This window comes from Salvia hispanica, chromosome 4, assembly GCF_023119035.1.
Source record: "Salvia hispanica cultivar TCC Black 2014 chromosome 4, UniMelb_Shisp_WGS_1.0, whole genome shotgun sequence".
NCBI lineage: Eukaryota > Viridiplantae > Streptophyta > Magnoliopsida > Lamiales > Lamiaceae > Salvia > Salvia hispanica.
The window spans coordinates 1,635,989-1,655,508 of record NC_062968.1 but is presented as its reverse complement, the minus strand read 5'-3'; the positions used below and the strand labels follow the sequence as shown (position 1 = coordinate 1,655,508).

Here is a 19,520-nt window from a genome sequence, read left to right as displayed (position 1 = left end):
TTATGCAACTAAAAATATGTAGTACTACTATAACTTTAATTATGGAGGACCCAAGGAAACCTTGTTGAAGAAGAAAAGCATAGATCAAGTTGGCGGGAATTGTGAAAGTGGGCCCAACCTAACACTTGTATATAGTGTTCTAACTTCTAGTTCTATCCTTAAAACTTAATAAATGGAATGATTGTCATTAAAATTACAAGATTTTGATAAATTATAGTAGTAGTTAGTTTCATAAAGTCTGAAAATAAAATACTTTTTCCGTCCTCGATTAATTGTCACTCTTTGACAAGACATGAGTTTTGAAAAATATAAAAAAAAAATTATTGAAAAAGTTAGTGGAAGTGAGACCTACTTACCATTTATGATAAACATGAAGTGTGACAATTATTGAGAGACAGACCGAAATGAAAAAGAGTTAACTAATTCGGGACGAAGAGGGTATTAAATTTTAAATTTTAAATTTTTAAATTTTTTTCAGTTGGCATATATATTTACAAAACAATTATTCTTTACTTAATAAGAAGTATTATTTTGAGCATTAACATAGACATCGTTTTGTATGTGTATGTGACCGTTAACAAAAAAATATTGTGAAAAAAATAAAATTTCATAATTTAATAGTACTATATTTTATTTAAAAACCATTATAACTAGACCAACATAGGCCAAGCCGCTGCTCCAACACAGACCGGGTGCCGAACCAATGGCCGCCCGCCGCGTGAGTGAGTGCACGTATGTGAGAGTTCAAACCGGTTAAGGGTTATGGAGAATATAGAAGTGGGCTGAGCCCTCAAAAGTAAAATCTCATCTCTTTTCTCCAATTTTGGGCCATCCCACTCTTATCAAATACTATTTGAATATCTGGGCCAACTTGTGACACGGTTAAATTTTACTTTTATTGTTATAAAAGTGTTCTATATTCAAGAAAATCAAATGAAATGGAAACTATTTTTATTTAGTTGAGTTTCATGGATATATAATTAAATATTCATATCAAGATATTTTTTCTAGAGACTTCATGACTCACTAATTCAAATTTATTCCTTAAAATACAAGAACAGAATAAAAATAAAATGAAGAAGAAATAGAAAAAGAAAAATCTCAACCACACTCTTGCGGCAAAACAAACCTTTGAAAGTTCTGAAAATAATAAAAAAATATAGTGAGTATATAAAAAAAATCCAAATTAAATGTACTATATATCTATAGTTCTTTATATATTATGATTAAACCACTTTTAAACAAGTAACAACGAATTTACGAAGAACATTTATTTTTATTGGAAAATGTATGAATTTGCTGTCAAAACGTGCGGTGTCGTCGCCTTAATTAAAAAAATTAATGGCAAAAAACATTTATAATTTATCTCAAGATATAATTTTATTTTAACCAATCCTTAGGATATAAATTAACGCATGCTTCACTAGTCAGTACCGACAGAAAATATATATTCAATATAAATTTAATCAAAAGTCAGAATAAAATAAGAGTTTAATGTTTGAAGACCACGAATTAATTATGCTCAAATCTTAATATAATCTATCTTTATAACATGATTAGGCAAAATAACAGTAGCATGAATTAATAAAGGAAAATTAGCAGCTGATTCAGACAAGGATGGCAGAATACCACATCAGCTAAGATTCGCACGTGATACACGGATAAAATATCACGTGATTGCGCTTCCACGTAATTTTCCACATTTCTATTTATATATTATATGATTTTCTATTTTGCCTTTCCAAACTTTATTTTATGTAAGTGTACATTTCATTTATGTCACATTCAAATAGCAAAACCCACACAATTCATGCCGTTTACAGTAACACAGTACATAATTCTGAATGCAGCAAAATAGTCATTTTGGATGTACTCTATAAACTATTTTTATAATTTTTTTTAAGAATCATAAATATTAAGATAATTATTACTTGAGTACTCTGTCCAATTTCTTATTTTACATGCTATAAAAATGTTTGCATGTTATTCGTTTGTGGTATAGTCTATAACCTCTTATAAAAACTATTATTAGGTTGTGATTTATGATCCATATGAAATCATAAGTGTTTGTAAACATTTGGTTTTATATAAAATAATGCTACAAATATATTTGATTTCCATTTCAAATAAATTTCTATAACTCAACTCCAAATTACATCAAAAGTTACAAAACGATATTATTGCATCATTTTATAAAATAATTTCAATTTCATATTCATCAAAGTACTTCACATTTTTCATCACAATTTGCACAATATTCCCAATTTATCCTTATTCTTTAGATTCCTCAATATTTTCATCAAAATTCACCCATTATTCCCAATTTATTCTAATTCTTTATCCAAATTCCATTGTTATGGTTAGTGGATACTAACCAACTATGTCTTTTCCAAAAAGGTCATGATCCAAGATTCCAAATACTAAAACTAAATTATAAATATACACAATTACGAATTATATAAAATAAGAGAAAATTTTAAGAAACATGAGATAAGACTCATTAATTGTGGAAGAAATAAGATTATAAGAGATATAATTGTGGATATTGTAGATAAAAGATTATATCAGATGACGATGAAAAGACTTCATTCTGGATGACCTTATATTTATCTTTCTAACAAACTTAAAGTGTTAGGCCATCAGTTCATATAATAAATACATTCAAATGAATCGAAATTTAATTTTTGCCAAAATGAAAATGTACATGTGGAAAAAGTGAGATTATAAGAGATATAATTGTGGATAATGTAGATAAAAAGATTATATCAAATGACGATAAAAAGACTTCATTTTAGATGACCGTATATTTATTTTTCGAACAAACTTAAAGTATTAGGCCATCAATTCATATATAAATACATCTAAATTAATTGAAATTTAATTTTTGCCAGAATAGTAAGTATATAAACAGAATCCAAATTAAATTATAAGTCTATATATATATAGTTCTTAATTGTTTGTAAATAAACATTCGGTTTGTACATAGTAAAATATTGCTACAAAATATTTGATATCCATTTCAAATAAATATCTATAACTCAACTCCAAATTACATCAATAGTTACAAAACGATATTATTGCATTATTTCATAAAATAAATCAATTTCATATTCATCAAAGTTCTTCACATATATCATCACAATTTGCCCAATATTCCCAATTTATTCTTATTCTTCAGATTCCTCAACATTTTCATCAACATTCACCATTATTCCCGATTTATTCTCATTCTTTATCCAAATTCCATTGATGGTTAGTGGATACTAACCAACTTCTATGTCTTTTCTAAGATTCCAAATATTCCTTATTTTCTATAGATATAGGTCATATTTCATTTTTCATCCATCCCATATAAATATAGCATATATATTTATAGTAATATTTTTCTCTTCTCTTTTTCTTTATTATTTATAGGTCCCACCATCCACTACACAATTTCATTTACTTTTTCTCCTCCTCTCTTACTTTACCAAATGAAACAGTAAAACTCGTGTCAACCCTAAAAGACCATTTATATGGGACGGAGATAGTACTATATTTCGATTATTTGAAAACATAATTATAAATATACAGAATTACGAATGTAAATAAAACAAGAGAAGATTTTAAGAAACATGAGATAAGACTCATTAATTGTGGAAGAAATGAGGTTATAAGAGATATAATTGTGGATAATGTAGATAAAAAGATTATATCAAATGACGATAAAAATACTTAATTTTAGATAATCTTATATTTATTTTTCGAACAAACTTAAAGTATTAGGCCATCATAAATGAGAGTATAAGAGATACTAGCTATAATTGTGGATAATGTAGATAAAAAGATTATATCAAATGACGATGAAAAAAATTAATTTTAGATGATCTTATAATTATTTTTTAAACAAACTTAAAGTATTAGGACATCATAAATGAGATTATAAGAGATACTATAATAGTGGATAATGTAGATAAAAAGATTATATCAAATGACGATGAAAAAGACTTAATTTTAGATGATCTTATATTTTTTTTCCGAACAAACTTAAAGTATTAGGCCATCAGAAATGAGATTATAAGAGATATAATTGTGAATAATGCATATAAAAAGATTATATCAAGTGGCGATGAAAAGACTTAATTTTAGATGATCTTATATTTATTTTTGAAACAAACTTAAAGAATTAGGCCATCAAAAATGAGATTTTAAGAGATATAATTGTGGATAATATATTTAGATTAAAATATTATATCAAATGACGATGAACAGACTTAGTTTTAGATGATCTTTAGTTTTCGAACAGACTTAAAGTATTAGGCCATCAGTTCATATAACAAATACATTTAAATGAATCGAAATTTAGTTTTTGCCAAAATGAAAATGTATATGTTATTTCTCTTCGAAATTCATAATATATGAATAGCTTTCTTTAAATAAAATTTGATTTTTAGATATTTTCAATTTATAAAACATATCAAATCGATATTTGAATTTTAAAAGTGATCAATTAAAAATTATTATAAGAGATAAAACTGTGGATAAAAAATTATATCAAATGACGGTGAAAAATTTAAAATATTTGAATTTTATGGAGTAGTATTTCTAAATTAGTTTATTCCAACAACATTTATTTTTCTATAAATAACCCTTCGAAGTTGAGTTTAGACATCAAATAAACCCATTTCCCCAAACCTTCGCCTCCCTCACTCCCTTTCTCTCTCTACAAACACTCCTTCATCGCCAAATCTAGAGAGAGAGAGAGAATGGGAGGCCAGAAATTCGCCGTCCTCCTCTGCGCCGAGGATTCCGACTACGTGAAGAAGCTCTACGGCGGCTACTACGGCGTGTTCGTGCGAATGCTCAAGGAGGAAGGCGAGAGCTGGGACGTTTTCAGGGTGGCGAGGGGCGATTTTCCCGCCGACGATCAGATCGGCGATTACGACGGCTTCGTCATCACCGGGAGCTGCAATGACGCGCACGGCAACGACCTGTGGATCTGCAAGCTCCTGGCTCTGCTCAACAAGCTCGACGCCATGAAGAAGAAGGTGCTCGGCATCTGCTTCGGCCATCAGGTAATTTTTTAGATTCAATTGCTGTCGATTTGATTCGATTGAGTGCAGATCGTGTGTTGATTTTTGTTGTTTTCGTTTGCGCTGCATCGATTGATTGGTTGCGTTTGCATTCATTCATTTCATCTAGTGTAGATTTGTGTAACCGCAAGGAATTAGGCGTATAAAACAATATTGGCTGGAAAATGCATTTTGTGCTTCGAAAAGTATAAAAACTTGCACAAGTAGTTCCAAACGGCATTTTATTCTTTTTTTTTCGGTTTTATCGCTTTTATGCCTGGTGAGTTTGTTGCGGCAGCTGTCTTTACATGGTTTTCCATCGTCACACGTTTTTCTCCTTGTTGTATGTGTAGAACTCTGCATTTTATATACTATAAATTTTGATCTTCCTATCATTAAAGTTAATTTAATCTCGTGTTAATTCAATTTCGAGATTATAATTTAAGCTCGTGTCGATTCAAAAGGAAATTTATCGCAGCCAAACACTTTTGAATTGACTGTGGTAGAATTAGAGGTCAATTATCTTCTCTCCAGTGACTACTTTGGCTTTTCCACTTTTAGAAACCATGGTTTTCAAAGTTTTCTCATATATTCATATGTGCACTTTAAAATATTTCACTTGCTGCACTTGTATTAAAAAATGGTAACTTATAAATGAAATAGGGAACTTAAAAAATACTAATTGCTCCCTATATTAGTCAATATGGTTAGATTAATTAGTGGTATGATCGATTCATTACGAAGCTGTATTAATGAAAGATGAAGATGAGACGTCAAAATCAAGAAGAAATTGTTTAAAAATAAACTAAGGGTTAGGGGACATAGGTGACTTGGTTCGTCGGTGAAATCAATTATAGTTAATCCTGTCACGTTAGACCAAGCTAGATATCATGCTGGGGATGACACGTTTGCACAAGGCATTAACATGAAATTAGGTATTAAGAATATGGTTTAAAAAAATTCATTGTGCAATTAAAAGAGTTGACTGCACTCCAATTATTATGTGAGATAAGCTTGGTGTAAAAAATATTTAGCTAACGTTTCTTCCGCACCACTTTTATACAATTTGAATGGCATTTCTTCTAATTTGAAATATAAAATCAATCGACATTGTTGAATTAGAAAATGCTACTAGGGGTTACCTATATGTCATGAGATGTATTTTAATGGATCTAATGAATTAAATAATGAACTAGATTGAGTTATGTACATGGGATGTGATTACTGGTTCACATTGGGTGGGGGCCATAGTATATAGCAGGCCAACGAAATCTATTAATTAATAAAACTGTCTGTGACTCTTAATTTTATTTATATTAAAGAATTTGTTGCTTAAGCCCAATAGATTGTTTGTTAAATTAAAAATAGTCAAGTAGCATCGTAGCAAAGTTTCGTGGGGCTTGTAAATACATTAACGAATTTCGAAAAGAAGTAGAAGGACTGGTCAAAATTGAGAAAGTCAAATTCCATTAACTCCTAAAATTGGGCTATGGTTTTGTAAACATAGTTTTTTTTTATAAGTTATGCCATTTTTGATTAGTTTTTTTGTAAGTTATGCATTTCTGAATGTGATAGCAATGACCACAAGGAAACAAGGAATAGCTGACTAGATAGTAGATACCCTTTGTTTTCCATAACTTATGTGCATGAAAAGAATAGAGATACCAAATATTTTTTGCCAAAAATGTGGAAAAAGGCAAAAGGGTTGGAGTCTCTCTCACCCTGTGTCTCTCCATTATTGATGTTGGCCACATGGGCTGTGGGGGGCTCACTGCTAATTAGTACTCCCTCCGTCCACGAAAATTCGTTCCAGTTTGACCGGGCACGGGTTTTAAGAAATGTAATGGAAATTGAGTTGAAAAAGTTAGTGGATTGTGGATCCTACTTTTATATATTAATTTTATAATAAAATGTGAGTAGGAATGAGTTAGTTAAATATGAGGTCCACTACCAAAAATGGTAAAAGTGAAATGGGACAAATTTTGGGGGACGGACGAAAATGGAAAAATGGGACAAATTTTGGTGGACGGAGGGAGTATAAAACTATTTCTTGATTTTGGATTAAAGCTTTTCTACTTCATGATGCATACATACTAACATAAGTATAGGAGATGCTTAGCATGTCAAGTTTAATGTGTATATATATCATCAATCATGTTTATCTAAATTAACACAAGAAATCTGAAGACCTGTGGATGATTTAAAAATTTTTATATTGAAACTTATTATACATAAAAAATGGTGTCTTTATCCTAAATATGAAAACTCAGCTGTATTAGGACTTGCCTGTACAAGTGGACGGTTGCATATATCTCTGCTTTCTCTTTATTATGGTCCAAGTCCGTGCAGTACAGCTGGATTTATTTGGGTCCACGCCACCTGCCTTATTTTTACAGTATGATACTAATTGATAAGTGATAACACCCATCAACGAAACAACCAAGATAACATTATATATGCTGATTTCTACTAGTACCGCTAGGATATATCACACACTACATATCATATATCTATAGTTTGAAATGGTTTATCTTGAGATATCTATATTTTATGGATTATAATATTAGAACATGCCATGCTTGTTGAGCGTGTGGAAGTTTTTATTTTTAATACTAGCTACATTTTTTGTTGATATAGCTAAACTAGCATAAAAATTGCATCCACTTCACATTTGCTTCGATAACTCTTCTCTTTACATCTTTGTGCCTTGTTAAAAACCATACTCACCTTGGGATTCTAGTCTACTATTACATGATTTGCGTTTGTGTGTGTGCGTGTGTGTTAACAAGATTCTTTTGAAAGTATGTACGAACAGAAGAAACAACCACTTAGTGAAACATTTAGGAAGTGAACAATATTTTTAGTATAGCAAACAATTGGACCAGTTAGTTGAGGCATTATGGTCCACATCAGTTCCTTCACAACTTTACATTTTAGGTCTAAACCTATAACCACCAACTAGTGCTCTGGCACCGAATTGTTGTTTTATGGGTTTTTATCATCCACAAGTTAGGATTTAAGAAGAGTAATCAAACTATAGTGAGAAAGATTAGTTACATATCCATGATTGAGTCGATTGTGATGTCTTTTCAGTAGCTTTTTGCAAAAGCTAAAATCTTGAAATTCATGTTATGACCATAAGAAACCAGTAGGTGGAGTGTGTTGATGATTAGATGCTGTGCTCCTTTATGTGTAATATTCCATATAAGAACCTGTGATCCTTGTTTCTTCAATATTCACTGACTTGACGGCATGTCCATTGTTTTCCCAATACGAAAATGATGTCCAAATCATGTAATTTTGTCATCTATACCTTTCCCACAATATATGGTAATACTAGTTATATAGGCTTGTCCTAGTGGGATGATAAGGATTTCCATTTCCACCATTAAAGGACATGGTGTGTGTGTGTGTATGTGTGTGTGTTTAGCACTGAGAATGGTTAAGGGGACTGAATATGAATCAAATGTGACATAATGTTTTGTAAGTAAAAAAGATTTTTGATGTGTAATTAGATAATGGCACGAGCTCTTGGAGGAAAGATTGGAAGAGCAAGAGGGGGATGGGACATTGGAATCACAGAAGTTCAACTCTATCCATCAAAAATATTCACTTCCCTCGATATACCTTCTTCGCTTTCCGTCATCGAATGCCACCGGGATGAGGTTTGTTTCCTCGAATCCAACAACTTAGTTTCTGAATCCTAATACTAATGTGTTGATTCTGACCGAATTGAATTAGGTATGGTCTCTCCCGCCAGAGGCCGAGGTGCTAGCATGGTCGGAGAGGACCGGAGTCGAGATGTTTAGGAGTGGAGATCACATCATGGGCATCCAAGGCCACCCCGAATACACAAAGGACATCCTCTTGCACCTTATCGACCGCCTCTCCAGCCGCCAACTCATCGAGGTACGAATCATATCAATCTTCGTTCAACGTTTATTTTGAGTAATAAGATAGACCGGCAATCATTGTGAGTTATTTAATATGGCCTTATCGCGACAGGAGTCCCTTGCGGAGGAGGGTAAGTCGAGGCTGGAGAAGAGTGAACCGGACCGGGACGTGTGGTGGAAACTGTGCACGAGTTTCTTGAAAGGGAGGTGGTGATGGAAAAGGCAGCTTCAAATAAAAATCATAAGGATGTAAATATAGATCAAAGTCAGTTGTTTGGCTCTCTAGAGAAATGTCATCAAATGTGATGAGTCTTGACTCTTTGATTAATTATCGATGTATTGAAGCTTGGACTTTGATTTTCACTAATTTAATTATTTAAATAATTTCATGATCAATATTTGAATATTTCTTTGTTATCATGGTTTAACCTCAAAGTATTGAAGCAAGAATTCAAAGGACACTTTCGTATATTGGGACAAGATCTAATTGACTCTAAGTCTATTAGTAAGAAAAAAGATAAATGTAAAGACATTGCAAGTGCATTCTCGCAATCGATTTGGACTGAAATTAATCAAATTTAAATTTTATTACTTAATTATATTAATGTACCTTACTAAATTGCTCCTTCTATACTAATATCATACTAGTATTATTTAACTATTTTAAATAAATGTTAGATTTCAATTTTATAAAATAAATTTTAAATTTTAGATTATATATGGTCTATTGAGGAAAAATATTTTTGACTTTTTAAAGTTGTGTGAATTATAAATACTACTAGTAGTATATCTTAAATATAAAACTAACCTAAAAAGAAATTAGTAGGTACCATGAAATTAGTAGACTGAATGAGTTTTTGTATTATATTATCCGTCAATAAACAGCAGCCATCTTTGTGTGTGTGTGTTAATTGATTGAATTCAATTTTTTGGTGCCACGGCTTAGTAACTAATATATATTATCTGCCACGGCAACCTTTGTTTAACTAATCTGTTTTACCTAATCATATTAAATCATATTGGCAATCTTGCGTTTTTATGTGGTTCTCCGAGATATCACTTTACTATGTTGAATGGAAGATTCGTGGTCGATAAATCATGGATCGGCATTGCTAGCTGAATCTCTCGTCAATCCATAATTTCTCGACCATGAATCTTCCATTCTATTCTCACGTCTTGATTGTTCATCCGGGTGGACGGATCTTGAAGAATCAATATGGTGAAGTGAGATCTTGGGAGAACCACACAAAAACACGAAATAGCCTTGACCCAATCCTATGAATTAAGATACAAAAATGGCATGAAAACTGATGCAAGAGGGAGAGAGAGAAGGCCGGTAACGGCTAGGGTTTGGAGAGGAATGTGTTGTGCAATTGTGTGCTAGGGTTTCCCACCTCTCTTCACTATTTATAAGATGAACTTTTATTGAACTAGAATGTGGATCATGGAGTAGTTAGATGTTGGGCTAGCCCACTAAACAATAAACTTATTAATTCAATTAACTCTTAGGACCCCTTTGATAAGAAAGCTGTGATATGAGAAGATATGTAAAAATAAGATAAGAATACGGACTTCATGTCAAGATATGCAAAGATAAGATTTTTTTTTCGTTGTTGTTTGATAGAAAAAAAGAAATTATTTAAATTTGTATAGTATATTAAATAACATGGCTTAACTTGACAAATTGGTGGGTTACATAAAAATGGTTCAAGTTATAATTTGGTAAGATTAGAGAAGGCCTTTGTCTTATATTGGGCTTTGAGTTAAGCTTAATTATGATATCAAACAATTACAAATGTACATACATAAATCTCTATCTTGGTATTACTAACTTATCAAACACGTCCTTAATTTAATTGTTTTCAAACTTAGAGAGCCGTTTGTTGGAAAACTGGTGGCATTCTTCTAATGAATCGCCTTTTTTTTTAAATTATGTAGGAATAAATATGCTAACTTGTGGCAGCTATTAAGTTCCTTGCTTATATTAAAGTAAAATAGTGTACGAGTATACCGTAACTCTTAAAATCAATCTTCTGGTTTCACGATAAATTGCACTATAAATGCTAAGACAACGTTTTTCCTCCGACCAACTTATAGTTTAAGCCACTCAATTAAGTATTAACATTTCAAACTTCAGCACTGATAAGACCGAAAACATTAACTACCCCGTAATAACTTGAAATTCGCGTTGGACTTGTGAAATAAGCGTATGGATCAATGTCATCAGCTATCAGACATCGAGGAAGAGCTATTCATTTGATTTTTTTTTTTTCCAGATTTAATTTTAATTTTCATATTTCGTTGTATTTTCTTTTATTTCCTTTCGAAGTTTTTAGAGTTTCTGGACCACTTCCAATAGTGGTTTCATTATTGCTCAGTCAATTTTGATATTATTTTCGGATGATTGGTTTATGTGTATTCTCGATGATTTTGATCATTCTTGTAACACATTTGTGTCACACTAGATAAGCCAAGCAAAGGCAATGCAGATGAGAAATCCATTTGGAGCAAGTAAGCAACATTGTACCATAACTTTATTATTTTCAAAATTCAAATGATCATACTCAAAACATCAAACGACGACGAAAAAGAACATAGAGGTAGTAGAAACCACCAGTCCATACAATTACCAGCTTATACTAACTAACATGAACATCTTATTTTAGGAACATACGAAAATCAAATTCCCATGTATTTAGGAACTCATTATCGAGCCCGAGCTTCTGCGGCAATCAGCCAACATATCCATGTAGAACTGGCACTTGCTGATTTCACTTCCATAGTTATTCAGGCACTGCACAAGAATCACCCAAAACTTTCCTCTCAAACACAGAAGCAATAAATATAAGATGCTCAGCATTAAGGAAGCATCACGATTAGCCAAAGCACGACACATATAACGTGCGTGCTACAAGATATGATCACATTGTACCATTCCTCTATTCTTCCAAGATCAATGACTTCCATTAGGACAACAAAATTGCAGATTTTTTTTTAAGTTTTCACATTTCATTGGACTAAAGAGGTTATGTGACAATAGCAAGACGTTGTTTCATGAAAAGAACCCATGATGGTAATAGGAAAGCTATACTTACATCCTGGAAAGCTTTGAATTGCACATTACAAGCATCAGATGCCCTCATGTCGGGTGCAGTAGATGGTGCAATAGCTCCAGAGACGACCCCTTCATGGTGAATTGTTCGTGGACCCATAACAGCATCCACTGCCCTATGTGCAACAGCGCTTCCAGTACCAAAAGCCGCACCTATAAAGAAACAATGGGAATTTTTAGAGCCGGAAAAACAAAAATGCAACCGCAGCCTATTTCTGAAGGTGCGATAACAGAGCTTCATATATCATTTAAGGCAGTGTGAACGTACCTTGGGCTATGGTTGAGCCAATGGCTCCAAGCATAGATCCACCATGCCCACTTTGAACAGGAGCTGGAGGAGGAGCTTGACGAACTGCTTAAAAGAACAGAATGATGAGCTGGGATACACTATGTTTACACCAGACGTTGAAATACAACGTGTACTCAATCAGCAGAAAGTGAACAGGAAGAACACAATCAAAAACAAAAAAGAAACAAATTCTCCCCGTAGACATATATGCATGATTAGGCACCTGGTTGAGGTGGATTCCGTACTGGAGCTGCACGAGGAGTCGGGCGGGCAGATCTTCCTGTCAAATCATCAATTCATAATCAGCATCGAACCATATACTTACCATTATCCATAGCCAGACAACATTACATTGCGACACTTGAATCTCGTAGATACGCACCACACGATAAATAGAAGCATTCAACAAAAATTACAATGGAAGTTTTGAAGTACAAAAATCCCAGCAATGGAAATGCAATCAGATCTATGCATTTACATACTAGAGAGGACATTAACCAGAGACACAAGAATATCAATAGAGATCAATCTAGCAAGAGAAATAAGAGACACTAAGGGTTAATAACAGTCTGTATCAACTCAGATCTCTGCAGAGACTACATAGCAAATGAAAGCATACATATCTAAAGCAGTTATCAACAATTCATTCCAACAATCCGAAGTTCAAATCATCACCCCCTTCCAATCAAGCTCAAATCAAAATTAAAAAAAAACACATACTATCAAATTCAGCACCAAAATATCCAACTGATATCATTATCCAAAAAATACACAAAAATTTTGTACTCCTAACATGTTTCCATTATTCCATCTCTGATCTCTAAAATTACCAATAGGAGCAAAACATATCAAAAACAGGAACAGCAAATCTTATTCTAGCATTTACAATCATGATCAACGCAAATACTGATTCAACAACAAAGCAGCAAATGAGGAATCCATGATGAAATTGATCAGTAATCTCTAATCAATAACAGATCGAAAAAAATCAGCTGCTAACGAAACTAAAATGAAGCAGAGAAGCGAGAAAACTCACCACCGGAGCTACGGCGAGGCATTTTGCGTAGGTTTTCTCTTGAAATTGACGAAGGAATAGAAATTTCAGGTGTTTACTGTTTATGAGCTAACAACAGAACTCCACCGCTTTATAGATTTGGGAGACGAGTCGGTGAGATCGTCTGTATACGAGTTTTTCGTGTATCCGGGACGTGTCGAAATATCATTGGTTGAAATAAAATGGTAACCAATCGGATGTGAGGGGCTCACGGGCTATCATGGGGATGCAATGACGCGGAATTCTAGATAGGGATGATTCTGTTTTATTTCTTGGAGAAGAGGTTATCTACAAAACCGGTCAAATTTGTAAAAAAAAATAACGAGAAATAGTAAAATTTAATTTTTTTGGTTATTTAATTTATATATAGACTGCTGAATTTTGTAAAAAAAAAAACTGATTTTATATTTAGTTGTGATTTAACTTACTTTTGTAGCATGGATTTGAGAAAAGCTCCATTTTTAGTTGGAGCTTTGACATAATATTGGATATGGTATTCATGCATTAAATAAACTATCAATATCAATGTGTAATCCCACTCAAAATATACTCCCTCCGTCTCAGATAATTTAGGACACTTTGATCCGGTACGAATTTTAAGAAATCTAATGAAAAGTGAGTTGAAAAAGTTGATGGGATGTGGGTCCTACTTTTAAAGTATTAGTTTTATAATAAAATGTGAGTAGGAATGAGTTAGTGGAATATGGAGTCCACTACCAAAAATAGTAAAAGTGAAATGAGACAAATTATGTGGAACGGCCCGAAATGGAATACTGGGTCGAATTATCTGGGACTGAGGGAGTAATTGTTTATCATTGTTTCGATATATGGTAAGTAAATTTAATTCCAGTTATAATTAGATGACTAGATGGTATTTCCTATTATAATTTTGAGATGAAATGTACGCATTAAGGAAATTATTATTATTATATTATTATTATTATTATTATTTATTATTATTATTATTGCATTATGATATTCATGCATTCAATAAATTATCAATATCAATGTGTAATCACACTAAAAAAAATTGTTTATCATTGTTTCGATATATGGTAAGTAAATTTATTTCCGATGAGAATTAGATCAGTGGAGATTATGGTAAGTAAACCAAGATAAATTTATTTCCTATTAGAATTCGATAACTAGAGATTGTAAATACGTACTTATATAAGTTTGATTCCAATTCTACTTAGGAAAAACATTGTTCCCAATTCTTCTATATATACTATTCAAGGATCCTACTCTGTATTCTCTTCTAAGAAATATAGCTTACTTCTTTTCAATTCGGATCATCTATTATCATTCAAAATTTTTATTTTCTCGGTGACATAAACGTCGAGTAATGGGAAAGCGACAAAGATTTCATCGTTGCGAGGATTCGAGATTGCATGGTCGGACGAAGAAGATATCGCAAAATTGTATGTTACCTCTTTTACTTTACTTTTCAGGTTTTCTGTTTTTATCCATCCAGTCTGCATGAATTTTAATACGAAGTTAGTAAAGTAGGAGAGATGAAAAGAAAATATGTAAACAAGATAGAGAAAAAGTGGTGAAAAAGTTTTTATAAACCTAGACGAAACTAATTTTGATTTACAAATCAAGATAGAATAATGAAATTATTTTTCTTATCAAAGGATGAAGTTTTGATAATACAATATGCTGTTTTTTTTTCAAAGATGTGTTTTCTTTTGCTTTATTGTTGACCTAAGTATATATACTAATCTAGTTCATAATTTTTGAGGTCATAAAAATATTGAATTCTATCTAATATACGTGTGCTTTTACAAAATTATTTGCAGTGGTTTGGGTGCCAAAAATACCTAAATGGGAGAGGGAATTCTGCTACAAAATAGGGTCATTCACATGGGAAAATTTCATAGAAGCCAAGAAGCAAACAAGATTTTTCTACAAAATCACAGATTGGAACGACTCTGCTGTAGAGGAGGCCTTCCTTAGAAGCAAATATAGATTTTTCGCCATGATCAACGGCGTTGTCGTCAATTCTGATGACTTAAATCCCGACCTATACATTGACGAAATACATTGGGACGAGCCAGATGGCCATGATGATGGGTTCGATAGGGCAAACATTAGTGATACAGAAGACGAAGAAGAAGATGAAGAAGTGAATGCAATTAATGTTAGTTATTTGGATATCAAGCCCACGGGATGGGAATGTGATTGTAAAGATGAAAGATTGCCAGATGTCTTATGTTTCTAGTAAATACATACCGATGTCTTATGTTTCTAGTAATTTATTTTTGTATTCGAATTTGTTTCTGGATTGTATTTGAACAAAGTTTAGACTAATTTTCTTTTATTTTATATAAAGATGAGTTTGAATAATGTACAACTTTATCAGCCATATGTTGATTTTGATGCAATAGTAGATAGTTTTGATCAAGAGTTTTTGTATTGGCTGATTGACATAGACAATAACTTTCATGCCTCAATTAAACGAATTTGAACTATAATGAAACTTTTCTCTTATAAAAAACTAATCAAAGTATTTAAAAGTTTTCTCAAAATTTAAACTATAAAATAAACAAAATAAAGCTATAAATTGAATTTTTCTGACTATTCACCATGATTAACCTTTTTCGTGTCAATTAACTACTTCGAATATTTCTAGATCTATTTATTAACAAAAAGACAACATCATTATAGTCCGTTTGATACACGGAGTTGGAATTGGAATTTGAATTGAAATTGAATTCATTGGAATTGGAATTTGAATTGAAATTGAAATTCAATTGCAAATCCTTTGTTTGTTTAAATAAAATAGTAATTCCCTAAGTTCCTCAAGATTATGTACTTTTAATTGAGCACATGTTTTAATGCACAACTAATAAAGTACGATAGAGATAAAAAAAAAATAATAATAATAAAAATATTGTTAGTGGAATCTAAATCCTGATTTCATTAGAGAGAAAAAAGTTACAAAATTAGAAAATACATATATTAGGACAACTAATAAGATAAGAATGCGTGCTCTTATTGAACGGAGTGAGTAATTAATACTCCCACCATCCACAAAAAAATAGGACACATTTAGCGTCATACACCAACAACCCTATTTCTTGTGGACGGAGTAAATACTATCGAATTGAAAAATTGTGCTCACACAATATACACAGTCACTAAATACACAAAATATGCACAGTTCAGTGTGTGTATATTATGTGGGTATGTTTGAATGTATATGTATATATAGGGAGTATATAGTTTGCATGTTATATGTGTTGTTTGAAGGTGGAACACATTATATGTGTGCTATGGGTAAATAGTGTGTGAAGTACCTATCTAATGATAACAATTCCACACAAACATCATCTCAGTAAAGTGCAAGGAACTTGGCAAATATTTAGAAATTAAAGCATAGTACAAAACTAAATTTCACAATGAAGAACAAGAGCATCCATTATCATCAACAATAACAAGTTCAAAAGATTCTCTTTATTTTCCAATGAACACCATGCAAAATGGTAAACAGAGTGCGAGTAGAAGCCCAACAAGGTCTGTAGACCACCAATTTAAATGATGTAAAACCAATATTCAATGTCAATGATAGGAATCCTTAGTGACATTCCAATAGAAATAGTTTCAAATGAGTGCATACTGCGCTTAGGCGCTCATCGAAGAACCAGAGTTTCTGCGGCACTCAACAAGCATGTCCATGTAGAACTGGCACTTGGTGATGTCACTTCCATAGCTGTTCAGGCACTGCAGAAAGATCGGCACAGGAGCTATTCAGATTTAGAAGAACGAAAAAAAAGACATTCTACACGAAGGAAATAATTGAGTTCGAGAGCTCAAGAAACGATAAACATGATAGCACAATGATCCATTGAGTGTCACCCATGAACAACCAATTACCAAGAAATTCCTTACTAATTGATATATTCACAAGCTAAATGGGGATGATGATTAGTTTTTCGACAAAATTTGAACAAAGACGTGTACTTACATCCTGGAAAGCCTTGTTGTGCACGCCACATGCATCAGATCCACCCATGCTGGGTGCTGGGGCTGCAGCAGCTTCGGATGCAACGGTTTCATGCTGAATTGTGCGTGGGCCCATAACGGCATCAACTGCCCTATGTGCCATTGCGCTTCCAGTACCAAATGCCATCCCTAAAGAAGCACAACAGATGTGGGAAATCAGTGAGACTAAACTAATATACATCTAACAGAACATACTATGAAACTAATAAATAAATTGCATAGTCCATATTCCGAATAGAATCCCCATACCCTGAGCAATGGTTGAACCAATGCCACTAAGCATGGATCCACCGGAGCCACCTTGGACCGGAGCTGGAGGAGGAGCGCTGCTCACTACACAAAGCCACAGAAGAAAGCATTAGCTAGAAATACACACATAAGCTGAAACTGAAGCCAGTTGTGATTTGTTGAAGTAATGAAATGTAAATGCCACAGTTTTTCAACACAGCTGTAAATACAATGTTCTAGAATAGAGATGCAGCAGTCAGAAACCTTTCTGAGGAGGCGGGCTACGTGCAGCTGGACGAGGGGCTGGGCGAGATCTTCCTGCAAATCAAGTGGAGCAAACGGTGATACACTTATCAAAAGAAGTATCCATACAAACTATATATTGCAGAGTTGATACCAATAAGAATAAAAGCAGTTGAACAACAGCGTTAAACCCTAGCAAATTAGGAGATTTCATTTCACCAAATTTCAATAATAGCTTGTGGTACAGAATAAATCAATCGTTCAAGGTAAATCCATTCTCAAATAAAGAAGAGCGCATACAATCAAATCCAGAACAAATTTATCCTACCTAATCTCATTATATCCAAAATAAACAAAATCCAAGATTGCAACATACAAGAAATCCATACAATAAAACAGCTGAATAAATTACATGCTCATAATCACAGCAACGAATCGATACAATAAAGGAGCAAAAGTCGACTCTATCAAATCCAGCGGTAAATAATCGATTATAGATCCGAAAAAATCATCGACGAACAATACGAAAACAAAGGCGGAAAATGAGAAAACTTACCACCGGAGCTACGGCGAGCCATTTTTGCTTCTGGATATTTGGAATCGGCTGAATGAAAAACCTAGGAAGGAGAGAGTCGACGGAAATTAGGAAGTGTTTTGGAAATGAAGGTTCAACAAAACCCTAATTTATAACCTGATTTGGGGGCGTTTGGCCAGGTCTCGTATACTAATACGTGGCAAATTGTGATTCGCTGAGGGCTATGGCGAGAGGAGCATGATTCTTCTAGAATACGGATATTTTGTTAATTTGTTATTATTACTCATACGTATATTGCTTTTTGATATTTATAAATTATTTTAATTTGCACTTATTTATGAAAATACATCCGATTATTATTTATATTACTGATAATAATAACAAAATAAATCATATTTTTCACTTAAGATCGTTCATCTTTAAAAAGTGCGAAAATATCTTATTTTCCGTTAAGAATGCAAATAATAAATTGGTATTTTATGGAAATTAGAAAAATCATCTGTCTAACATATAATTTTAAATTTTATGTGGAATTTATTAAAAAATCGTTACATCTGAAATTTGACGTTATTTTAATTTAAAGAAAATTATAGCACTTCACACCTTAAATTTAACATTTACTCATTTGTTTGAATTTGTTGAGATCAAAGGTGAAAAGGTTTATTTCCATAAAAAAATCATACCCAACTAGTAAAACACTATGAATCGAACAGATGTGTCCTCTGCCAAAAGCCACCATGCAACTTATAAATAAATTTTTATTTTCCAGTCACATTTACCACATTTTCTTATTTAAACACACCATATTTTTACTGAGTTGAGAATATGGCTAGGGAGGAGGCTGAGCAAGGCGGATGGGGGGCGGGGTCGGTGGTGGCGTTGCTTGTTGTAGCAATGCTTCTACTCCTCCTGCCACTCGGGATGGCGCCCGGCCCGGTCCAGCCACCTTCGTTTTCGCTGCTCTTCGTCTTCCCTCTCTTCCTGGCCGCCATTCTCTTCTTCCTCTTCCTAGCCTCCCAGACAGATTAGATTAGATTTCAATTTTCTCCCATTGCAATGTAATGAATGATGATGTTTAAGTAGAGTGAATCATTTAAATAATATTTT

General features: G+C 32.8%; 4 protein-coding genes across 4 annotated transcripts; 2 read left to right on the top strand and 2 right to left on the bottom strand.

Moving 5' to 3' along the window:
* The first annotated feature begins 4,658 nt into the window (after window positions 1-4,658).
* LOC125223422 (gamma-glutamyl peptidase 5-like) lies at window positions 4,659-9,340 on the top strand. Its single transcript, XM_048126562.1, has 4 exons — window positions 4,659-5,054; window positions 8,567-8,716; window positions 8,793-8,960; window positions 9,057-9,340. The coding sequence occupies exons 1-4, from the start codon at window positions 4,746-4,748 to the stop codon at window positions 9,156-9,158; spliced, it is 729 nt and encodes a 242-aa protein (XP_047982519.1). The 5' UTR covers window positions 4,659-4,745; the 3' UTR covers window positions 9,159-9,340.
* A 2,116-nt stretch (window positions 9,341-11,456) lies between these two features.
* On the bottom strand, window positions 11,457-13,498 carry LOC125218937 (hemiasterlin resistant protein 1-like). Its single transcript, XM_048120746.1, has 5 exons — window positions 13,382-13,498; window positions 12,569-12,625; window positions 12,325-12,408; window positions 12,040-12,209; window positions 11,457-11,738 (listed from the first exon to the last, which is right to left on the bottom strand). The coding sequence occupies exons 1-5, from the start codon at window positions 13,401-13,403 to the stop codon at window positions 11,640-11,642; spliced, it is 432 nt and encodes a 143-aa protein (XP_047976703.1). The 5' UTR covers window positions 13,404-13,498; the 3' UTR covers window positions 11,457-11,639.
* Window positions 13,499-16,796: 3,298 nt separating this feature from the next.
* On the bottom strand, window positions 16,797-18,579 carry LOC125218460 (uncharacterized protein C6C3.02c-like). Its single transcript, XM_048120131.1, has 5 exons — window positions 18,435-18,579; window positions 17,900-17,953; window positions 17,657-17,740; window positions 17,370-17,536; window positions 16,797-17,125 (listed from the first exon to the last, which is right to left on the bottom strand). Exons 1-5 carry the CDS (start codon window positions 18,454-18,456, stop codon window positions 17,027-17,029), a joined length of 426 nt encoding a protein of 141 aa, XP_047976088.1. The 5' UTR covers window positions 18,457-18,579; the 3' UTR covers window positions 16,797-17,026.
* A 540-nt stretch (window positions 18,580-19,119) lies between these two features.
* On the top strand, window positions 19,120-19,495 carry LOC125218877. The gene has a single exon (XM_048120666.1). It carries the CDS (start codon window positions 19,239-19,241, stop codon window positions 19,440-19,442), a length of 204 nt encoding a protein of 67 aa, XP_047976623.1. The 5' UTR covers window positions 19,120-19,238; the 3' UTR covers window positions 19,443-19,495.
* The last annotated feature ends 25 nt before the right edge of the window (window positions 19,496-19,520 follow it).